Below are 25,872 nucleotides of genomic sequence, written 5' to 3'. Positions count from 1 at the left end.
CAGAGGTATATTTCCCTACTGAGTGTTCCTGGTAAGATTTATGCAAGTATACTTAAGAAACTGTTGAGAAAGTTTGTGGAAGGGAAGCTTGGTGAAGAACAAGCTTGATTCTTCACCTCTATTTGATTCAGGCCAAATAGAGGCTGTCAGGATCAGATTTTCACTTTACGACAAATAGTTGAGAAATCATGGGAATATATAGAAAGATCTGTATTTAAGTTTTGTCGATCTGGAAAAGGCATATGACAAGGTGCCAAGAGAAAAGCTATTTAAAATGTATGGTGTCAGTGGAGCATTATATCAAGCAATACTTAGTCTTTATTTGACTTTAATCTTAAATCCTTGTCCGACTTTAATCTTAAATCCTTGTCGGACTTTAATCTTAAACCCTTGTCGGACTTTAATCTTAAATCCTTGTCCGACACTAGATTTAATGTTAAATCTAGTGTCGGACAAGGATGTACATTATCCCCTCTTTTATTCTTTATCTATTAACAAAAATTAACAAAAGAGTTAATTGTATTAATTGGTACAAATGACTTGAGAGAGAACAAAGAGCATGTCAAAATGAATGTCAAGAGACTGCTTGGAAAGATAAAAGAGAAGAGTGTGACAGGAAGGGTGGTCAGTGTGTTGCCTAGGTATGATTGTGGTGAAATGAGGCGGGTAGCAAGGATTATGAATGGTATTCTGGCTGAAATGTGTGAGGAGATAGGTGTACAGTTTGTTAATGTGTGGAATGAGTTTGAGGGACGAAGTGAGCTGTATGGGAGCGATGGACTGCATTTGAGTGGTTATGGTGTGAGTCGCTTGGAGAGACTGCTGCTGGAAGGTAGAGAAGTGAATAGAGAAAATGAATCAGATCGAGAGGGGAGTGATGTGGAAGAGCAGGAGAGTAAGACAGGAGAGATTGAAGAAGTGGAAATGAATGGAGAGGTGAGTGGTATGAGTATAGAAAATGAGAGAATGGGTGTGCAAGAGGAGCAGGGAAACGGGGAGGCCCAGGGTGGACAGGGATACACAGCGTGAGAAAGGTGGATGCTCCAAGAGGAGGTGAGAGCATGTGTAGGCAGGAAAGGAATGGGATGATGACCAGGGATCAAGAGGAAACAGATGTTGTTGCAAAGGGTTCTAAAATGAAGAAGCAGAAAGAGAAATGGGCCCAGTCAAGCATGGAGAGAGCACATCGAGTGAATGGTATCAGTGGAACTAGCTGTAGATCCAGAAATGAGTTGTTGTGTTTGTATACCAATGCTAGAAGCATAAGAAACAAGGCGGATGAAATGGTTGCACTAATTGTGTCTGTGTACCCAGAGATTGTTGGAATAAGTGAGACATGGTTAGATGAGGACGACATCCTGACAGGAATAGAGATGGAAAGGTATGATGTGTTTCGTGAGGATAGAAGGGATAAAAAGGGAGGGGGAGTGCTATTGATGATAGAGAAAGAGTTATGTCCATACAAGGTAGAGATGCAAGAGGGAAATAGGGCCAGTGGTTTTGAGGCAGTATGGTGTGAGATAGAGGTGAATAGAATCAAATACTTGGTGGGATGTTGTTATAGACCTGGTAATGTGGATGGTGGTGATAGTGAAATGTATAGTCAAATAAGCCAAGCAAATAAGAAAAGGGTGATCATTATGGGTGATTTTAATTATGGCAATATAGACTGGATTGAAGAGATAGCGACTGGAAGTAAAGAAAATGAGTTTCTTGAGTTTTTGAGGGATAACTACCTCAGACAGTATGTAACAGAGGGCACACGAGGATTAAGGGTCTTGGATTTGGTCATCTCATCGGAGAATGTAATTATAAATGAGGTGTCAAATCATCCACCAATTGGTGAAAGTGACCATGAGGTGATTACCTGGGTGGTTGCCAGCAGTGCAAGGACCCCTGTGAAAAAAGGGTATATGTGGAACTACAAGGGGGGTGATTATGAAGAGCTCAGGAGACAGCTTGCAGATGTAGCATGGAATGAGGAGTTAGCTGGAAAAGAGATCAATGCAGCTTGGGGGATTTTCAAAAACTATTTAGTAGATGCAATGTCTAAATGTATACCACAGGTGAGAAGGTTAAATAAGGTAGGTGTGAGATGGATGAATAAAGAGATTAAGCATGCAATACAGAAAAAAAAGGCATTGTGGAGACAGCATAAGAGAAGTGGAAGTAACCAATTTCATGAGGTCTACAAAGACCAGGCAAGGAGGGTGACTTGGTTGGTGAGAGTAGCTAAAGAGAGGTATGAACAGCAGTTAGCTAATGAAGCCAAAAAGAATCCTAGGGAGTTCTTTCGATATGTAGCCAGCAAAAGAAAGAATGATTATGGAAGGATGACATTGATTGGAGGAAATGGTATAAAGACAGCTGTTGCAGAATGTGTTGTGGAGATACTTAATGAGCAATTCATAAAGATCTTTCAATCTTGTGAATGTGACTTCATGGAGAGATTAAGAGCAGTTGATGATGGGGAGGAGAGACTGACTGTAAGTGAGCAAGAGGTGTTTGGGGAGTTGAGTAAACTAGATGTAAATAAGGCTGTGGGACTTGATAATATATCACCGCGTATTCTGAAGGAATGTGCCAGAGAGTTGACACCTGCCTTGACATATTTTTTTAATACGAGTCTTGCACTTGGTCAAATCCCTAAAGAGTGGAAGGAGGGCAAGATTGTGCCACTTCATAAAGGAGGTGATCGAACTCAAGCATCAAACTATAGGCCTATCTGTGTGTCAGGTGTTGTGGTTAAGTTGTTGGAGAAGCTTGTGAGAACTAGGATCCAGAGTTGGGTTGACAACAATGGTATAATCTTTGATGGACAGCATGGATTTGCTAAAGGGAGGTCATGTTTTAGTAATCTACTTACTTATTACAATAAAGTGACTGCTTCCTTGGACAGAGGAGAAGGATACACAGTAATACTCTTGGATTTCGCAAAGGCTTTTGATAGAGTACCTCATGATAAGTTGACAGTCAAACTAGAGCAGATGGGGTTGGATATTAGATTAGTGCATTGGATTGGAGACTGGCTATCTGATAGGTATCAACAAGTTGTGTATGGGGGTGCAATATCCAGGAAAAGGAAAGTCACTAGTGGAGTGCCTCAGGGGTCTGTTTTAGGGCCATTACTATTTAACTTATATATTAATGATATTGGTGAAGATTTGGATGGAGATATTCAGTTGTTTGCAGATGATGCAAAGTTGGGACGAACCATAAAGAGTAGTGAAGATGTTGTGGCCTTGCAAGAAGACTTGAATAAATTGAGTGATTGGGCAAGCAAATGGGGATGTGAGTTCAATGTTGCAAAATGTAAAGTTTTAAAATTTGGAAAACAAAGATGGGATGCAGAATTTATGCTTGGTGAGAATATATTGTTGGAAGTAGAGGAAATAAGAGATCTGGGGGTGATAGTGGATAAGGATCTAAAATTTAGGGGACACATCGCCAAAATTGTGAAGACAACACAAAGACTTCTGGGAATGATGCGGAGGACACTGACATGTAGAAGTAGGGAGATACTTGTTCCAATGTATAAGGCTTTGATTAGGCCACACTTGGACTATTGTGCCCAGATTTGGTCACCGGGTTTTCAGAAGGATGAAGAGATGTTGGAAAGGGTCCAAAGGCGACTGACTAAGATAGTTTCTGACCTCTGGAATGTTGACTATGAGGAAAGATTGAAAAGATGTAATTTGCAGAGTCTCGTGGAGAGAAGGAAGAGGGGAGATATGATAGAGACCTACAAGTTGGTAAGGGGTTGTTATAGGATCAATGGTGGAGAAGTTCTACAGAGAATAGTGGGAGATCAGGGGAGAACCAGAGGTCATCCCTGGAAACTGTATAAGGAGGGTGTGAGTAAGGGAGTGAGAGGCAGGTTTTTTTCGTGCAGAGTTGTGAGTGATTGGAATGCCTTGCCTGAGAGCGTGGTGTCTGCAAGTAGTTTGAATGTGTTTAAGACACGGTATGATGAGATGTGTGTGTAAGATAAAAGGACCTCCTAGATGAGTCTTTGACTCCATGAGGTCTTATTTAATAATAATAATAATAATAATAAACCTAATATCAAAATTGGAGATGTTAATCTCAGCTCTTTGCTTTATGCAGATGATGTTATACTCCTAAATAATATCCAGTACAAGTCTGCAAGATTCCATGATTAAATTGAATAACTGTTCTAATAGATTTGGTATGAAGGTCAGCAATAACAAGACAAAGACAATGAAAATAGGCAGAAGCACTGAAAATATCAGCTGCATTGTGAATGGAGAACCTATAGAACAAATAAAACATTTCAGCTACTTAGGCATGATTTTTAGTGAAGATGGTAAATTAAATATGGAAATAGACAACCGAATCAACAAAGCTGGTATGGTGGAAAGTCAACTGAATAAATTTATATGGAATAAGAGAGAAATTAGTCAAAACACTAAATTAGCTGTATACAATACTGGTATGGTGGGAAGTCAACTGAATAAATTTATATAGAATAAGAGAGAAATTAGTCAAAACACTAAATTAGCTGTATACAATACAGTGTTCAAGCCAATTTTAACTTGCAGATCTGAGACCTGGATCAGAAGTAAAACACTTGACCAAAGACTAGAGACAGCAGATATGAGAGTCCTGAGAAAGATTAGAGGCATGAACAGATAGCATGAGTGGCAATGTCACATTAAAAACGAGGATATTAGGAAAGAACTTAACATTGTTAGCATCCAGGAATATGTTAGCAAAACTAATTTCATGTGGTATGGCCACTTAAACAGAATGGGAGAGGAAAGATTAGCAAAACAAGTGTTTTCTACCAGGATGACATTAAAAAGACCCAGAGAAAGATCAAGATATAGGTGAATTGATATGTAAAAAGTACATTAGAAGATAGAAATATAAGATCTCATAATGTTGGAGTCTTGACAAGTAACAGATTGATTTGGAGGAAATTTTAGATAGGAAGTTAGTAATGATGTAAGTTTTTCATGTAGTACTATCATATCCTGTACATCCATTGAGGGTACATATCAGGAATTTGATGATTATATTTTGTCTCAGTCACTGAGACAAAAGAAAACAATAACAGCTTGCTTTTCCTAGATACTCTAATCATGCTGCTTCCCAATGGCACCCTTTCTTTCTTTCTCAGTTTACAGAAAATCCACCCACACTGGGAGATATATACCCAGACTTTCCCATCATTTCCTCTCACAATATGGTGTTAGCATAACTCTTGTCAATAGAGTCTGCAATCTCTGTTTTACCCAGGCTTCTCTCAGCTGGACTCTCCTTTATTTGCCAGACCTTCTATTCCAATGGTTACAATGTCAAAAAAGATCAAAAAATTAATTGTTCCTAACATCCCTCTCAACATGCAGACTATAACAATGCTATCATTGTTCATTATATCTGGGCATCTCAGAAAAAATAGCCAGAACTCTAAAAGAGTACAATCTCTGCACTGCATTCAAACCTCATCTGAAGTTAGCTGCCCTCATTCACTCTCCCAAGGATCCTCTACCTCCTCTCTCTCTCTGTTCTAGGTGTTTAAAAAGTTCCTTTTTCTTGCAACTGATCACATTATGGTCAAACTGGGAGATTTCCTAACATCTGCTTAGAAGAACATAAAAAAATACATTTGCTGCCATAAGAATGGTGAGTCAGGTCTACCTGACGATGCCTTGGATACCTTGCATAGAATCAAATGAAAAAAAATACTATGCTTCACCACAACAGACTTGAAAGTTTTTTTTTTTTAAGAATCAGCAGAAGATTTAAAAAATCAACCAAATCTCAATAAATATGGGTTGTATTAAAATTCCCAGATTCTGGAAACTTTAATTCTTAAGCCTCTGTCTAACAGCTCAGTTCCTTCTTACCATACTAAGACTAGTTAACAGTACCCATAGAGGGAAATCCTCATAGAACTTTAGGTTTTCAGTCTAAATTTTTTTTCAATTTTAATATTGTTTCCCTGATGATGTCAATATAAGATCAATTAAACCTGTCTGTTTGATTATTTAAATATGCTGTATTCATTCTTTGAAATCTAATAATGAGATACGCTTAACCACTCAAGCAACTAGGCTGGCAAATTGCATTTCAACTGGATGTGTTTCCTGCTTTTAGTTCTTTCAAAACTAGTTGAAATATAGGCAATAAAGGAAGAAAAAGTTTGGATGAGGGCCAATTACAGTGTGCTCAGTTCTTTGCTTAGTGCAACTTTTAACCCTTAATCAGTCGCATCTTTTTTTTTTGTTACATAATTAGTTGCATGGCCTATTTGACTCCAAAATTAAAGTTATGATATTTCTTTGATTTCTCAATATTTCTCATGAAATGTTTTTATTTATTATAAAGTTGACTATAGTGAGTAAAATGAAATAAACAAATCATTAATATTGCTTTATTTTTATGTTAATTATTAATCTTTTCATTCAGTCTTAATTTTCTTTACAATTATTGCATCTTACTGAAGAATGCTCATTGAAACAAAAGCTCAGACATTTTTTACACTCTTGGATGTATTACAGACATATTACATAGTGGCCCTGGGAATATCCAGAAGTGCTTGGATAACAATTAGTTCTGGTTGTGGAAGAAAAAAAATACTCAAGTAAGTAGTCGCATGGGGTCAAAATATCAGAATTCATTCCTTATTCACAACTGATTGTGCCGATGGTCAACACACGACTGAATCGGTTTGGAGGCAGCAAGGCACTCAGCTACTAGAAATCACAACAAAAATCCGTTGATGGGTTTGTCAGAAATCAAACCTGAATGACGACTAGGGTCAAATAAACCCCATGTGACTAAAGGTTAAAGAACCAAGGTTTAGATAAGTGATGAAAGTGGAAGAATGAGGACTAAATGTTTTCATACCAATAACAATTGCTTTGGCAATATGCTCACTACATAAGTTTGGTTCAGGAGGCAAAAGACAAACTCCAACCAAGGAAACAAAGCATAGGGTTTATGGGATGATCATTCTATTTGGCAGTGGCTCCATGGACAAAGAGATCAGCACTAGATTGTGGTCTGAATTACCTACAGGTCAAGCACATTCACAGTGTACTTAGAAATCTCACTAGTAAGAAAGAGATGTTACAAGTTAGCTATTGCTAAACATAACCCAGTGTGGATGTGTTATCAAAAGCTAATACACTAACTAGGTGAGAGAGAGATTGAACATGCGACTATGATATATTAAGTGACAGTATTACTCCACCCAAGCTGACACCTGGCTATTGAGATATTTGACTGACTGGTGAGCCAGTACAAAATTTTTCAATGCCAGGTAAAAATGCAAATTTTCATATAGTACATCACAGTATCCCGTACAACACTTTGAGAACATATATTAGGATCTGATGACGACCTAAAATAATAAGGTAAAATACAAGAAGTTGGAATGTGGATAATGAATGAAGAATATTAGTTTAAAAAGTAATATTGATAAGTGGCTGTAAATTTCTTACTTGAAGAGTGTGCACATAAATATAGTTGCACTATCAATTTGTGGCATTCACACAAACAACTTAGTATTATTTCCACTTACCTCCCAAACTACTGTGGTTAGTATTTAAGATAGTTGGTGGTTCGGAAATTTCACTTTTCATTATGTTTTCTGAAGATGGTTGAGTTTCGACAAAACATGCTTCTGTAATGGGTGGAAGCTGCAATTTACTTCTTTCAAGTTCTTCTTGAATTTTCTTATTAGCTTCTTCTACCATAAAAAGTGAACAATATTGTAAGTTTTACTGCAATAAAATAAGAATGACTTTATTTCTAATGTTGACAAAATACTGTAGTGCTGGTACTTTAATAGATATAAAGGATATTATAAATCCATCCTTATTTCTTAGCTGAATGTACAGAAACTTAAGTATCAAAAAACAGACTAGAAAGCTTATGACTATTAACCCTCGGCATTATCTTTGCCTTGGACAAAGACACGCACTTTACCCAGGAGCTCACATATTGCCTTTTATTAGTGCTTTTGGGTTTCACTGGCTTGACAGCTGTTTCTGAAATGTTGGGTATCATCAGACTAGTCAGAAACCTTAAGAGGGCAAAAACACTGTTTAATACCACAGCAATCTTATGTCAGATTTTTACTTATCATAAGTGAACTTTCAGTTGGTACATAATTGTAATTATTGAAAAGAGAGTGCAAATGGTTTCATTGGAGTCAATTAACAGAAACAGATATAAATACATCCTTATTTGATAGCTGAATGTATAAAAACTTAGAAAGTTGCAAAAAAATACTTCTAGCTAGTATTACTAGTATTATTAGTAATAGCACCAGTACTTTATTATTTTAGGGCCGAGGCTGATTCAGCCTCGGCCCTTAGGAACATACATGCAAAAACAAAAACACATTCATAAAAAGGCTTTATTATTAGATCGTTCCACTTACCTCCCCATTGATTACAATCCCACCAAGTCACAAATTAGAAAACTCCATAGGCTCCTTAAGAAGGTCACTTCTTGGCCTGTGGAGATTACCAACAGACTAAAACCCTATAACTCTAGACCCCCGCGCATATATGGGCTCCCAAAAATACACAAAGAAAATGTGCCATTACGTCCCATAGTGGATGGCATTGATTCCCCCATTTACAAACTAGCCAAGCATTTAGCCAAAGCGCTCTCACACTATACTGGCAATACACCATCACACATAAAAAACTCAGCCCACTTCAAAGCCAGTATAGAAAACCTTACATTCCAACATAATGACATAATGGTCAGTTTTGTTGTCTCCTCCCTATTCACGAATGTCCCCCTCAAAGAAACCTTAGAGCTAATCCAAGCTAAATTTCCTCCCGATATCTCAGCCCTATTTCAGTTTACAATGAACTCAGGCTATTTCGTTTGGCAGGAAAAATTCTACAAACAGATAGAGGGGACAGCCATGGGTTCACCACTTTCCCCACCCTTGGCCAACTTCTTCATGGAGACGTTTGAAGAGAAAGCCTTAAACTCACTCCCACAAAAACCTACCATATGGCTTCGCTACGTTGATGGTGTTTTCGTTATTTGGCCACATGGCCCGGATTCACTCCTCTCCTTCCTAACACACTTAAACAACCAACACCCTAGAATCAAAAGAGGAAAACAATAACCTCCCCTTCCTAGACACACTAGTCACCCGCCAACCTGATGGAACCTTGGTTTTCTCAGTTTATAGAAAACCCACCCATACAGGCAGATACATTCACCAACAATCCCCCCCCCCCCACAACAATATGGAGTTATTAAAACATTATTCAACAGGGCAAAAATAATCTGTTCTAATGATCAAGCCCTAACCACTGAACTAAATCACATCTGTGACACTTTCTCAGCCAACGGCTACCCCCTCCAAAAAATACTTAACCCAGTTATCCACAACCCACCACCCCCTCCCCTTCACAAAAAAGATTACTCTAAATCCATCACCATTCCCTACATCCGAGGCACCTCGGAAAAAATCAATAAAATCTTAAAAAAAACATGACTTGACCACTTGTTACAGACCACATAGAAAACTGGCATCCCTTATCCGCTCCACCTAAGACCAACCACTTCCCCTAGACCTACCTGGTGTATACCAGGTCCCTTGCAGCTGTAAACTGTCCTACTTTGGCCAAACAGGCAGGACAGCAAATATCAGAACACAAGGATTACATCCGATTTCACCAGTACAGCCACTCTGGGCTTGCAGACCACGCTCTGGATACTCGCCACAGAATAAGATGGAAGAAAGCCACAGTAATACACCGCAGCAAGTTCAAGTATGAAAGACTATTCATGGAATCAGCCTCGGCCCTTAGGAACATGCCAAACCTCAACAAATTTGGATGCATGAGACTGCCCCAAATTTGGGAAACTTTTATTAGAAGAACTTCAGCCCAAAGGCCAAGAACTACCAATATAGCCTGCCAGGGGGCACCATCAGGACTTTAGGAAAACGCTAGCTTCCTAGCTTCAGTCTCATTTGCTGTTATTAGTACTTGTGTGCACGTGTCTTTGTAGTAAGTTCCCAAGAAGATGGCAATGTGACGTTCGCCGAAATATTGGAAAGTATATATTAAAGTTTATTTAATCTATATTTCTAGTATACGCTGTCAATTCCTTATATATTAGTTATCATGAGATCTTACAAGGCGAAATGGAAAGCACTGAGAGAAATGAAGAATGGAAAGGCCCCAAGAGAAGATGGAATTATGGTAGACTTCTCAAAACTGGGAGGAAGCCCTGTCATCAAACAGCTGACTAAATTCTTTAATAAATGCCTAAAACAGACAAAAATTCCAAAAAATTGGAACAATTCACTTCTAATATTCATTTTTAAAAAGGGCAATAAGGAAGAAATTAAAATCTACAGGCTTATTAAGCCTACTCCCCACCATATATAAAGTTTTCACAAAAATTATAAATAATAGAATAAAATCTAAACTAGAGGAAATGCAATCCTGTGAACAAGCTGGATTTAGAAAGAATTACAATACTTTGGACCATATTCACACATTAAGACAGCTCAGTGAAAAATCAAATGAATACAATAAACCCTTATGTCTAGCTATATAAAAAAGCATTTGATTCAGTTAAAACATCTGCAACACTAAAAGCACTTGAAACTCAGGGAACTGAGAAACCATATATTGAAACACTAAAACATATTTACAATAATGCAACTTCTGTAATTAAATTATATAAAAACAGTGAAAAGTTCCCAATACAAAAAGGCATTCGGCAAGGCGACACCATATCTCCCAAATTATTTACAGCTGCACTAGAGGAAGTCTTTAGAAGCCTTGAATGGGAAACAAAAAAAAATAAACATAAATGGAGAAAGGCTGCATCATCTGAAATTTGCAGATGATATTGTCCTAATAGCAGATAATCTTAAAGATCTGGAAGAAAGGCTAAATCAGCTAAATGAAGCCTCCAGAGCAATTGGATTATAAACAAATAGAGAAAAAACAAAAATAATGATGAATAAATATATTAACCATAGAACTGTCAAAGTTGAAAACCATGAAATAGAACAAGTTACTTCATATGTATATTTGGGCCAATTGTTATCCTTTGAGGAGTGCCAAAGAAAAGAGATTGAACAAAGAATTCACCTTGGATGGATGGCTTATGGGAAAATGAGAGACATATTCAGAAGTGACATCCCCATGAGTCTAAAAAGGAAAGCTTTCGACCAGTGCATATTTCCTGTCCTAACATATGGAGGAGAAACATGGACTTTAGTAGAAGCCCTAAACAAAAAGCTGAAACAACACAACATCGCACGGAAAGAAGTATGCTAAAAATAACATTAAGAGATAGGAAGAAAAATACCTGGATAAAATCTCAAACAGGTGTCATGGATCATCTGGGGAGATGGACTAGAAAAACAACAGAGTGGAGACCAATGGATGGAGCAAGACAAAGAGGAAGACCGAGAAGAAGGTGGAGGGATGAACTGGAACAAATTGCAGGAGTGAGATGGATGGGAGAGGCAGAAAACTGAATGATCTGGAAAATCATGGGGGGGGGGGGGGGGACCTTCATCCAGCAGTGGACAGAACCAAAAGGTTGAAGAAGAAAAACCTTCCTATCATTCCTAATGGAACCGCAGTTGGCAATGTTAAAACTACTTTCCCCTAAACTGTACACAATTCCTTCTGCCATAACAGTAGTGCTTGTAAGCTCACCAGAATTGACATCCTGTTAGAGAATGCAAAACTTGAATCCTCCCCCCCCCCCTTTCTGTTTGATCTACTTTAACTCAAAGTTCTTTACCAAACTTTGCTGCATTCATCTGTTGTCTCAATCTCCAAACTAATATTTGTCCTCTTTTGATTACCTATCTCAAAAGACTGATTTTCTGCAATCAAAATATCAACATTGTGAGGTCATCTTCCTCAGAGACTTCAATGTCCACAATTTAAATTAACGTCCTTTCTCCAGTTCTATTGATCAAGTGGGCAAGGATGATGAGATGTGAAAGTTTTTCCACCTGGTTATACATTAAATTAAAGCTGCCAAGAAATTATAAGACTTGAATAATCCTTTATCCAAGTGTAAGTAATAAAATTTTGCACGTGAACTATCTTCACAACTAGGCTACATGTATAGAGAGGTTAATGACTTCACATTAATTACCTTAGCATCCCATAATACAAAACAGACATCCTTTCGGGTGTATATAACTATGCATTATGGGAAAGGCTCATGCCAGGTGACTCATATCCTGTAGACTCTTTCCATACTACTCCTTCAAATCATCTACACACCCTCATCTTGGCTGTTCTCTTCTGTTTATATCATCCACTGTACCAAGCATCAAGATTTTGATCTTTCTACTATCTTATTCACGTACCATCACTAAAATAATCCCGTTTCCATGATTATTTTTACTGGTAAAAGCAAAAGTACTGTACACTCATGTTTCATTATTTATGAAAGTACAACTGTATACAGTAGTTTTATGTTATGATTATACTATGGCAAGTCATAAAATATACTATGGCAAGGAAGGCAATGGGAAACCACCTTGCTCATAATCATCTCCCTAGTATGGTGGCATATACCTACCCCCACCAGCATATGGCTGAGGGAATAGGATAGGATTATTTCACTATAAACAAATAATAAAATTAGTTTTAAAAATAGCAAAACAAAATAGACATACATTTTAGCACTCACATGTTAATTTTCAATGTATTCATAAGGTTCATATAGCAATCTCCAACTAAATATGGGATTGTCAGAACGAAACAGATTGTCAGGCCATGCTAGGCCTAAATCCTTGATACGCATGATGATGATATACATTGATACTGTTTTTGAGACAGAAATATGGCAACATTTGTGTGTACATACACACTGCTTTACTGCTCAAAGGGTTAATAATAAGGTAATACATATTTTTGCTATGTATATGAGAAATATATGACTTCTACATTAATTCAACCTTGGTATCTTCCTGGGTCTGCCTTCCAATGATGAGACCTCAATAAAGGGCAAAACTGGTCTGAATAGTGACTCTTCCCTTAATGCATAGCATTATGCATTTTAGAAAGAAAGTGTGCTTTGCATTATGGGATAAGGCAATTGATGTGGTCGTCAGCTTGTAGCCTAGTCATGAAGTACTTCACAAGCAAACTTTGTTTGCTTACACTTGGATAAAGAATTAAACAAGAATATAATTTCTTGGCAAATATAGTCAAACTTTATAATTAGTCACTCCCAATTACAAAGGAGGGGGGGGATGCAATTGAACAGCTGATGTGAATAAGTTAGCTTCCCAACTGGACAGAGACCCAGTGATGGACAACCAGTACAAATATACTGGTTGTCCAGTATATTTGTACTGGACATGGGGAACATGTAAATTAAAGAAATATGGCACAACCTACAGCAGTATTTCTTTAATTAAAAGTCATGAAGTTTGTGTGAGTAAGAGCTCATTCTGTGTTTGAAAGATTCTTCATCCATAAGTTTTTTTTTTTTAAACTACAGTGGTGCCTTGGTTAACAATGGCCTCAGATAACGACATACTTGGTTAACGACAAGTGGCTGTAAGAAAAAAATCTCTTGGTTAACGACACAGGCTCTGGTTAACGACTCTCATGTGAACCTCTATCCGATCTAAAAAACTGGAATTTTCTGATTGCACTCAGCCATGTGCGGGAAGACATTGTCACATAGAGAACAGCTGCACAGCATAGCTGTGAAGCTCAGATATGTTTGACCCATCATAGCCAGCTGTTTACGTTTTCCGTTTATTGTTTCTTTTCTTGTAGTGTACTGTGCATTATTTTAAAATTTGTGGTCATAAATGTGTTTTATGATGAAAATGAGTATTTAAGCATTTATTTTTTATGTGTTGGTTCATATAGACAATAAATTGGTGGGTGCGTGTCACTGTTCGTTCGCCATCAAAAGGCAAAATCAAATCTCACATGTATAATAATCGTTGTATCTATAAGCTGCTAATCAGTGTATGTTACGGTAAGTGCTGTATCTAATATCGTCACCTTACAAGCAAAATGCACTAAGTCAAAAATTGCAGGTTTCAAATTTAACTGTTAACTTTTATTTCAAAAAGTTTTTTTTTTTGAACTTTTACTTTTATTTTCAGGTGACGATATGTTCTTTGTATCCCATGCTTAGTGTTGTACAATTTGTAATAATACCATATTTTGCGTATCTTTTTCTTTATAGAGTGAATTTTTTTACTGTGTGACAAAATGGGTCCCAAATAGAAAGCTAGTGAGGGGGGAAAAATCAGAAAAATTTTCTCTGTTGAACAGAAGAAAGAAATAATAGCAAAACATCATGAAGGTGTGAAAATTATGCAGCTAGCTCAAATATATGAAACCAGTCATTCTACAATATCAACCCTTTTGGCTAAGAAAGTAGAACTTATGGTAGCTAAGGGAACTTCAAGGTTGAATGTCAGAGGGCTTCTTTTTGAGCAAATGGAAAATCTATTACTAATTAGGATCAAAGAAAGAGAAATGGTGGGCAGAGGTTGGTTTGACAACTTTAAAAAAAGAACAGGAATTCATAGTGTGGTCAGGCACGGAGAGGCAGCTAGTGCTGACAAAGCAGCAGCAGCAGCAGATAAATTTGTCAATAGCTTTACAAGAATTATAGAAGAAGGAGAATACCTATCTTAACAAGTCTTCAATTGTGATGAGACTGGGTTATTTTGGAAGAAAATGCCCAACAGGACATTTATCACAAAAGAAGAAAAAACACTTCCTGGGCATAAACCAATGAATGAGAGGTTAACATTGCTTTTGGCAGCAAATGCAAGTGGAGACTGCAAGGTAAAAACCAATGTTAATCTACCACTCATAGAATCCCCCGAGCATTCAAAAAGTTCAATATCTCTAAATCCAATCTCGGTGTTTTGTGAAAGTCTAACAGTAAAGCCTGGGTCACAAGAATAGAATTTAGAGACTGGATTCGCGAAGTGTTTGGACCAACTGTCAAAGGCTATCTTCAGCAAAACAATCTGCCTCTAAAAGCCATTTTAACCTTGGATAACACACCTGGCCATCCAACAGGCAGACAAGAAGAGCTACCAGAGGAATTAGATTTTATCAAGGTGATTTTTCTTCCTCCCAAGACTACATCTCTGATTCAACCTATGGATCAGCTGATAATTGCAAATTTTAAAAAATTTTACACAAGGACACTTTTTATCAGGTGCTTTGAAATGTGTGAGGCTACCAACATAACTCTAAGAAAATTTTGGAAGGAAGAATTCAACATTGTCATAGCAATTAGGCTAATTGTAAAAGCTTGGCAAGAAGTAACAATGAAATGTCTCAAAGCAGCATGGAGGAAACTGTCCTTCCTTTGGTAATGAAGAAACTTCAGATGAAGGACACAAACTGGTAAACGATATTATGGCAACTGCTCATGATCTTAACTTGGAAGTAGAGGAAGAAGATGTTGAAGAATTATTGGAGATGCATGACCGAGAACTGACTACTGACGAGCTAAAAAGAACTTTTCAAGCTGCAATGTGAAGAAAAGGAAATGGAAATTTCATTTGAAGATGAGGATGAAGAGAAAGAACAAATTACGACTGCTGAAATTAAAAAATGTTTTGGCAAAGTGGGAGGAAGTTCAAAATGTTGCTATGAAATGGAATACAAACAAATCTGAGGTTATCAGAACTACAGATCTATTTAATGAAAAAGTCCATGCAGTTTTTCAGAAACATTTTAGAAAAGAGTCAGAAGCAAACAACTCTAGACATGTTTTTTACAGGTCCATTCGTCAAAAAAACTCCAAAGTGAGCCCAATTTTCCATCTGGTGAAGATTGATAATTAAAAACTGTTTTCATGAACAATTGATTTTATTAATTAATTTTTTTGTAGCAAATACATATACTGTATAATAAATAAATGATATTTACCATATTTTTATGACATTTTAAATGAGTTTTATCTGCATTTTTAATATGTACTATGGTTGTGGAGAGGAGCCGGAACAAATTAATCGATTTTCAATTAAATTTTATGGAGAATCGTGCCTTGGATAACGATGGTAATCAGTTCCAGGATTACCGTCGTTAACCAAGGCACCACTGTATATTGATTTAGAATGTTTTTACACTAAAATTTTTTTATTTTAAGGATACTGTCTGCACATATTTAGTTCATTTTAAAAATTTTCAGGTACATGCATTAATGTAAGCTTAACATTTAATATTTCAAATGTAAACATTAATTTTTGTGCATGTTAATTTTTATAATTTCATACTCCTCTAGTGAGATGCATATTCCATTTGATGCCCAGAAGTTCTTGTGGAAGCTGTTGAGGTTTAGAGAATGTGGAAAACCAAAAAGTGGACTTTCTAAACATGCCCCTGACAAAAACCATTTCAATCAGATGTAAAACAATCAATCCATCCATTTGACGCAGTAAAATCAAGGGCTTTCGGTCGGAGTGTAGTACCATCTACTGGAATACCCGACGCTCTAATAGAAACAAACCACTCTGCCACAAGTTTATCCAATTCATCGTATGTCGATATCCGGATATATTTTCATTTTTTTGACATAGCACCAGATTGTTTTGCATTGAGTTCAATGCTTGACTTGTTTTTTACTATCGTCTTAGGAAAATATACATGAATAAAAATGGTCATGAATCCTTAGAGTTCTGTATTTTTAAATCAATAATTTTAAAATAGCTAATAAAAAAACATTAAAAAAAGGCTAAAAAATGACTCACTACTATTATGTGACTCTACATACTAGATTACAAAATTTAATAACTGATAATAAATGAATTTGCAATTATTTACATTTATCTATTTAAAAAAAAAAAATCTTTAATTGTTAATTGTTTTTGCTTTTTCTGCACTCTTATAAGTTCCACCTGCCTCTCCACAGTGTATAAGGCATTAAATTCCCCATTGTCTCCTGATGCCCTTGAAATATACCGCCTCAAAACAGAGATAGCTTCCATTGCATCTTTACTAGTAGGGAAGGTAGGTTTTTGATCACAGTCTTCTTCAACCACTTCTTCCTCTCCTTCTTCACCAAGGTGGTTGGAAAGGATGCCTTCTACACTTGGTACCATTGATGTGACCAGTATTATCATCAACACAATCTTGAAATGAGGAAGACTCATCCATCACATAACCGTTGTTGGGCTCTGACATATCTTCTTCTTCTTCCTCCTCATCCGCTAACGTAACTCCTGCCTTCTGGAAACAGTTGGATATGGTTTCAGGAGTAACATGCAATCATGCTTTGGCCACATAATGCATGGCATCAAGGATTGATATGGTAATTTGTTTTGGGTCCATACCATTATCATGCATAAACACAGCTTTTTCAACAAGCATTTTTCTATATTTCCATTTAAATGCAGGGTTGATGCCGAAATCTAATGGCTGAAGCTCATTTGTACAATTAGGAGGTGGGGGGGGGGGGAGAACAGTAATCTAATGTTTCTGAGCTGCAGATCTTCAGGGTGCAGGACATCTGTCTAGCAGTAGTAGTATTTTGTGGTGATTTGCCCCCATTTTAGCATCCAGAGCATGCATGGTGGATGTGAAGATGCTGTTGGCATCATACTTAGTAGGCAGATTTTTCACAGTCTTAAAGCACCTTGGCTTTTTAAATTTACCAATTTCCAGTGGATGTACTTTTTCTGGTCCATCAGCATTGACCATGAGCAAATCAGTTACCCTCTGCTTGCTGAGTTTTCCGCCGTGACACTTCTCTCCTTTAAAACACAATGTTTTACTTGGCAGAATGTTATAAAAGAGCCCAGTTTCATCAACATTGAAAATATTTTTCGGTTCGTAGTCCTGAATAATAGTCTTTAGTTGATGTTTCCAGTGGTTTACAGTTTTCCCTGCAAGACTATTACTTTCTTCACATACTTGATTATACACAATATTGTGACGAGTCTTGAAACGATCATCCATCTATTTGACGCAGTAAAACCATTAACCTAACCTCGCAGCAAATTCAAGGGCTTTTGCTCGGAGTATAGTACCATCGACTGGAATACCCGACGCTCTCATAGAAACAAACTACTCCGCCACAAGTTTATCCAATTCATCGTGTGTTGTGGATATATATATATATTTTTTGACACAGCGCCAGATTGCTTTGCATTGAGTTCAGTGCCTGAACTGTTTTATTTTTACTATCGTGTTCAAAGTGGACACGGAGAGTCCAAGATCTTTTGCTAATTGCACACGTGTTCCGGCATGCCAATCTGCACATCGCAGAATCGGAATCTTTTCTTCTACCGAAATACATTTTCTGTCTTTTTTCTCCATGGATCATCCATCACTGTAACTTGAAAGCAACTTTCACACACTAAATTACGTAGAAGAAATTCTGCAATACCAATTCGTACCGTGATTGAAAAATCACGGTATTGCTCATCGCGACATCACTACTGTAATCGTGCAAGTCACCGTGATGGTGGAAACAAAGCTACAGCCGAAAGCAATGCCATCTGGGAACAGAAATGCACAGATTCCCGCAGAAATCGATTTGAATGAGAGAAAATCAATTCGAAAATTAGTGCTGCCACCCTAGACAAAAAATGCAAATCACGGGAAATAACGTCCACATCAAGTTGTTAATGGTGGGAAAACAATATGTCGAAAGAATAGGCCTTAAGACGGGACCAACAGAAAATGACGTAAATGGCAGGAAAACGTAAATTGCAGAAACGTAACGGTTTTACTGTATATATAAATAAGTATATAAATACATGAATAAAAATGGGCATGAACTCTTAGACTTCTGTATTTTTAAATCAATAATTTTAAAATAGCTAATACTATTATCAAAAAAAAAAATATATATATATATATATAAATAAGTATATAAATATATATATATATATATATATATATATATAAATAAGTATATAAATATATATATATATATATATATATAAATAAGTATATAAATATATATATATATATATATATATGACAATGATCATTGACTCGGTTAACATACATAGTTTTATGAAAAAAAATTTAATGATTAGAACCAAGATTTAATTAAAAAGGTTTTAATATAAACACACTACTAGTTTCGGCCTGTAACAGCCTTCTTCAGGTGACATTATAAAAGAAAAAACACTAAACATTGAGGGTTAAAAGACTATGAACAACATAGACAGTCTTTATACATAATTAGCATGAAAACGCTGTATTTGTATTTGAAGCTGTTCTTTCATTTGTTGCATTGTTGGCAGAGTGCGTGCTTGCTGCATCACGTGAACGCCAGTACATGATTACAGCTGAATGACTATCTGGGAGGTTGTAGCTTAAGTTGTTATTTAGATGAACCGGATTGAAGATGATTTCTCTCGATTCCACAATTTTTCTCTCTATTTCGTCACTGCAACGGAAGATGTTTGTAGATTTTTCCCAGCAGACTTTGTGACTTTGGTTATCATCATTAGGATTAGCCGAGAAAAGGATATGACTTGATAATGCACTTGCTCGCTGTCTCTTGTAAGTAATGTCTCTCATGTGTTCTTCCATACGCATTTCGACAGATTTGTCTGTCTGCCTGAAATAAGGAATATCGCAGTCACATAATATTTTATATACGCCAGGTTATTTGAGTTGATGATGACAAGGTTTTGGGTGGCTAATTAAGGAACGGATCTTTGGAAGTGGAGTGAACAAGGTTCTGATATTGTATTTTTTTAGAACTTTTGCTAATTTATGTGAAACAGTACTTATATAAGGAAAAGAAATAGTGCCTTTGAATCTATTTGTTTCTTCTGAGTGATGTCTAGGAGGATTAAGAAGGAATTTGTTAATGATTTTCTTGGAATATCCAAAAAAATACAATATCAGAACCTTGTTTACTCCACTTCCAAAGATCCGTTCCTTAATTAGCCACCCAAAACCTTGTCATCATCAACTCAAATACCCTGGCGTATATAAAATATTATGTGACTGCGATATTCCTTATTTCGGGCAGACAGACAAATCTGTCGAAATGCGTATGGAAGAACACATGAGAGACATTACTTACAAGAGACAGCGAGCAAGTGCATTATCAAGTCATATCCTTTTCTCGGCTAATCCTAATGATGATAACCAAAGTCACAAAGTCTGCTGAGAAAAATCTACAAACATCTTCCGTTGCAGTGACGAAATAGAGAGAAAAATTGTGGAATCGAGAGAAATCATCTTCAATCCGGTTCATCTAAATAACAACTTAAGCTACAACCTCCCAGATAGTCATTCAGCTGTAATCATGTACTGGCGTTCACGTGATGCAGCAAGCACGCACTCTGCCAACAATGCAACAAATGAAAGAACAGCTTCAAATACAAATACAACGTTTTCATGCTAATTATGTATAAAGACTGTCTATGTTGTTCATAGTCTTTTAACCCTCAATGTTTAGTGTTTTTTCTTTTATAATGTCACCTGAAGAAGGCTGTTACAGGCCGAAACTAGTAGTGTGTTTATATTAAAACCTTTTTAATTAAATCTCGGTTCTAGTCATTCAATTTTTTTTTTTCATAAAAATATATATATATATATATATATTTCAAAAAATAGATTTAATGACTCCAAGACCGAGATAACATATAAAGATTTTAATGATAAATACTACTAGTTTCGGCATATAGCAGCCTTCTTCAGGTATTTATAAAGGAAAGGAATACTAATAAACATTGAATTATTTAAACAAACTGGAAATTACAGGTACAAATTGCCTCACATAATCGATACATAAAAACGTTGTATTTTTCAAGTTGTTCCAACTGGCGTGCCATTGTTTGTTGCAATTGTGCGTGCAAGTTCACGTGAACGCCAATATTGAATAACTGCAGCATGGCTATCTGGGATGTTAACTTAAATTATTATTTAAGTGGACCGGGTTCAGTAGGATTTCCCTTGATTCTACGATTTTCCTTTCAAACTCATCTTCACAGCGAAAAATATTTTCTGATCTATTCCAGCATACAGAGTGGCTTTGTTGGTCATCATTAGGATTATTTGAAAAAAGAACATGACTGGATAACGCAGTTGCATGAGATCTTTTGTATGAGATGTCTCTCTTATGCTCTTCTATGCGTTGTTCAATAGATTTGTTAGTTTGACCAAAGTATGGGATATTGCAATCACACCACAATTTATATACTCCAGGGTACTTAAGGTTGTGATGAGTAGGTTTTGGATGGCTGATTAGAGAGCGGATTTTATCGAAATATATATATATATATATATTTCGATGTATAGAAAGCCTACACATACCAACAGATATCTTCATAGTCAGTCCCATCACTTCCCTCCCCAAAAACTTGGAATAATTTCTATCTTGGGACATAGAGCTCGCTCTCTTCTTGATGACCCAAATGAACTTCAAAAAGAAATCAACTATCTCAAAACTACTTTCGTACTTAATGGATATTCTAAAAGAATTATTGAAAAATTCCTTCTTAATCTTCCTAGTCATCACACAGAAGAAATAAATACATTTAAATATGTAATAAAAAAAATACATGTGCAAAGAGAGCTGTGATATTGGGAGAGAATTTGTCCTGTAAAATAAGGATTGTGTCATTGATTGGAACATTCGTGATGAGGGTAGAGATGTCAAATCTCACTAATAAATCATCTTTTTCTAATGTAATGACTTTGATTATGTTTATAAAGTTTTGTGTGTTTCTGATATAGGAGGGGGAATGACCTACCAACTCCTTGAGTGTTGATGCTAATTTCTTGGCTAGGTGATAATTACGGCTATCTATACCTTCGACTATTGGCCAGAGTGGTGCGTTTTGTTTGTGAATCTTTGGGTAGACCATAAATTCTTGGAGAACGAGCATGGTGTGGAAGTAATTTTTTGACTTTATCTTTGGGCCATGTAGTGATTGATTTAAGTAACTTCTCTGTTTTCTTTTTTATTCTATTGGTAGGGTTGTAGTTAACAAGTTGATAGGTACTGTTGTCTGAGACTATCAGATTCATTTTTTCTAAATATGAGGTTTGATTTAGAATAACTGTGGCACTGCCTTTATTGGCTCTAGTAATTACGATGCCCAGATTTGATTTTAGTGATTTCATCACTGTTAATTCGTGTTTCGTAAAGTTGCTCATTATTATTTTTTTATAATTTACATTTAAAATGTTAGCAGTTTCTAAATGTATTTTATCTGCTATGGTAGTTGAGATGAATCTTAAGCCTCTTTCAATACTATAAATAAAATCTAGTTTGTTAATTGATCTGGGTGGTATGGCAAAGTTTAAACCTTTGCTGAGTAGTGAGAGTTCATTTTTGTTTAAGGTGTGGTTGGATAGGTTGACGACGACGTTACTGTTACCTGAAGGCAATTGGTGGCTCCTGCTGTTCCTTGCTTCTGGTTGATTGTTTATGCTCGCTGCAGAGAAATTCAAATATGTCTGTTGGTTTTTTAGAATATTGTCGATCTTTTAGTCTAAGAAATTTGGATATGAGATTTTCTTTCCTTGTTTGTTTGAAGGATATGGTTCATCGCGCGTTAGCCTAGTGGCTGTGCGTTTCACAACCATATGTCTAGGAAAGGCGTGTCCTAGGTTCGATTCCCGTCAGTGACGTGAGGAGCTGAAGGATCTTCCTCAACCATAGTCAAGTTAGCCAGTCTTGGGCATGGACAGTACAGTTTTTCCTACAGCTTATCCTGGGGTTTTTCATCCTGCAAAGTAGGCAAACCAGCCTTGAGAACTCAACACTACGTACATATGATAAACCGGCGTGTAGGGCTGACCACCTTATCCTGTGAACGGTTTGCGGTCCGATGATTAATAAACCCTCAACACCACAAGATAAAAGAGGGAAAAAGGAAGATGAGAGGATGAGGTTCGTCAAGTCATCCGTAATCCTCTCGAGGATAACCCAAATATCTGCATTCAAGTAACTTGAAAGTTCAGATTTTAAATTTTGTACCTGTTTTGAGTAAAGGCCAAGATTTTTCTAGTAGCCTGGATCTGTTCTCTGAGTAACGCTTTCCCCATACGGTGGTATATTCGTTGCAAAAAAAGATTGGAATCTTTACAGGTAACAGATTGATTTGGAGGAAAACTGTAGATATGAAGTTAGTGGTGATGTAAGTTTTTCATGTGGTACTATCATAATATCCTGTATACTCGTTGAGGGTACATGTCAGGAATTTGATGATGATCTCAGTTCTTTATTTATGCAGATAATATTAGACTTTTAAATAAATCCAGTAAAAGTCTGCAAGATTCCCTGACTAAATTGAATAACTGTTGTAATAAATTTGGTATGAAAATCAACAATAACAAAACAAAGACAATGAAAATAGGCAGAAACACTGAAAATATCAACTGCATCATGAACAGAGAACCTATAGAACAAATAAAACATTTCTGCTATTTAGGCACAATTTTTAGTGAAGATGGTAAATTAAAAATGGAAATAGACAACAGAATCAACAAAGCCGGTATGGTAGGAAGTCAAATGAATAAATTTATATGGAAGAAGAGAGAAATTAGTCAAAACAACTATACATGACAGTGTTCCAACCAATTTTAAACTTATGGATTTGATAGCTGAGTTAGAAATAAAACACTTATCCAAAGACTAGAGACCACAGAAATGAGAATCCTGAGAAAGATTAGGGTGTGAACAGATGGCATTAATGGTAGCATCATATTAAAAATGAGGGTATTAGGAAACAACTTAACATTGTTAGCATCCAGGAATGTGTTATCAGAGCTAATTTCAGGTAATATGGTCACTTAAATAGAATGGGAGAAAAGAGATTAGAAAAACAGGTGTTTTTGGTCAGGTTGGCAGGAAAAAGGCTCAGAGGAAGACCAAGATATAGATGGATTGATACAGTAAAAAGTGCCTTAGAAGATAGAAATATAAGATCTGATGATGTTGGGGTCTTGACAGGTAACATTGATTTGGAGAAAAATTGTCGATAGGAAGTTAGTAATGATGTACATTTTTTATGTAGTATTATCATAATATTCTGTACACCCCTTGAGGGTATATGTCAGGAGTTTGATGATGATGAACCCAATCTAGTACAAGATGGATACAATTTAAAGTTTAAAGTACACTGGCTTTACCAGCACTACTATGTGGAAGTGAAATCTGGACAATAAAACAAAAGACAGGCAAAGATTAACAGCAACTGATATGAAATTTAATAATAGCAAATACACCTATTTGATCATAAAAGAAACAAAGAAATAGTAAAAGAATTAAATCAGTAACTAATAATAGAGAAAATCAAAAAATATAAATATACTTGGATGGAGTATGTTGAAAGAATGCAAACATGGAAAAACTACCCAAACAAGTTTTTCATTATATACCATCAAATATTCTGTATATAGTAAAAGTTGGAAACTCGCTATAGTTATCTCACTCTCATTTGAGGAAAAAGAAGACCAAGTCACTCATTGAAGAGACTTGCTGATGGCTTCTGAACAGATCATAATAGGTTCTTACTGCTTGAATGCATGATAGTAATGATTTTCTTGGAAACCTAAATATCAGGAGCATATCTTTTTTCTTAACATATTCTGTCAAAAAAAAAAAAAAAATCTATATATCTTTATAACAGCATCAAAAAGCAACAGTTCAGATAATTTTATTGCAACTATTAATAACGAATCCATTGCTTTGTGAAATTAGCTTACTAAGAGGTACTCATATTTTTTTATCCCAATAAATTGTAGTGAGTGTACACCAGCTGTACAATGGTTAGTTCCTAGCAGAAGGCTTTCGGCTTAGCCAAACCATAGTACTGTAAGGTTTATAACACTTTTGGGTGAGATTCTTGTTTTTTTTTAAATAATAATATATATGTATTTTTTTGCAGGATTCTTATATGAATAAATTTGAACTTAAATCCACCAGGAAAAAATAAGACTTGTAAAATAAAATTCTTTGCTTACCAATATCCTGTACTGTTTCAGAATGACAATTTCTGGCAGATTCCAGTAATGCATCCATTACACAAAGATATTCTTTAGTTATCTCACCCTCATTGCTTGCTTTTATTAACTGATCCACAGAATTTACTATCTGTTGTAACTTCAAGAATCTTTCACTTAGTGATACACATAAATAATCTGGTTTTGTGAAGGACTGCAACTTTTCCATAGTTTCAGTGACTGTTTTACTTATTTCCAAGCAGCCTTTAGAAAGTTGCTGCCTTTTTTGTTCTTCTTCTTCTTGCCTATATTGATTAACAATATGTTAATTAATATTGATTAACAATACAACCATAAATTTCACTTGGAATCCATAATATAATGAATGAGAATATCAGCCAGCTTATATATAAATATATACATATACTTTTATATTCACATCTAGCTACAAATTCACCCACCTACTATAATAAAATACCAAAAGTTTGTTATAGTGGGTGTTAGAATGTCCCATAATATGCACAATGCTATTTTACAAAAGATTCACTATAGCAAATTATTATTACGACACCTCCAGGGAGTCTATCTACTCTACAACTCTCTCTCCACCACTCACAATCCACCAACTACCGTCCACCACTACCACCAGTATTTTCACAGACAATCACAAACATCCTTGCCCACGGCAGGATTCGAACCAGCAGCCTTTTGGCTGGAGAGTGGATACGCTAACCACTCGACAAACCAGGCCGGCTTATCATCCACTTTATCCACATATCATCCACATGGCTTATTATCCACTATATAAACTATACAAACCATACCTATAGTCCCTACGAGTTTTCAATAATGAGTCAACCATAATATATTTAAGTAATATTTGTATATTCAAATATACTGTATACAGTAAATCTTGGAAACTCCAAAGAGGTGTTTCTTAATTTAGAACAAATACAGTTAG

At 36.1% G+C, this 25,872-nt stretch overlaps 1 protein-coding gene across 1 annotated transcript in view; it reads right to left on the bottom strand.

The window, feature by feature from the left end:
* The window catches only part of Gle1 (Gle1 RNA export mediator), a 150,306-nt gene that overhangs the window by 34,093 nt on the left and 90,341 nt on the right, over window positions 1-25,872 (bottom strand). The window contains exons 6-7 of the mRNA XM_090400627.1: window positions 24,933-25,216; window positions 7,553-7,720 (exon numbers count right to left, since the gene is read on the bottom strand). Coding sequence (XP_090256753.1) covers window positions 7,553-7,720; window positions 24,933-25,216 — 452 coding nt within the window. The remainder of the gene's footprint in view (window positions 1-7,552; window positions 7,721-24,932; window positions 25,217-25,872) is intronic.

This window comes from Typopeltis vanoorti, chromosome 11, assembly GCF_054136105.1.
Source record: "Typopeltis vanoorti isolate ZY-2024b chromosome 11, IOZ_Tvanoo_1.0, whole genome shotgun sequence".
NCBI classification, from domain to species: Eukaryota; Metazoa; Arthropoda; class Arachnida; order Uropygi; family Thelyphonidae; genus Typopeltis; species Typopeltis vanoorti.
The sequence above is the reverse complement of the archived record's forward strand: the minus strand, read 5'-3'. Positions and strand labels throughout refer to the sequence as shown.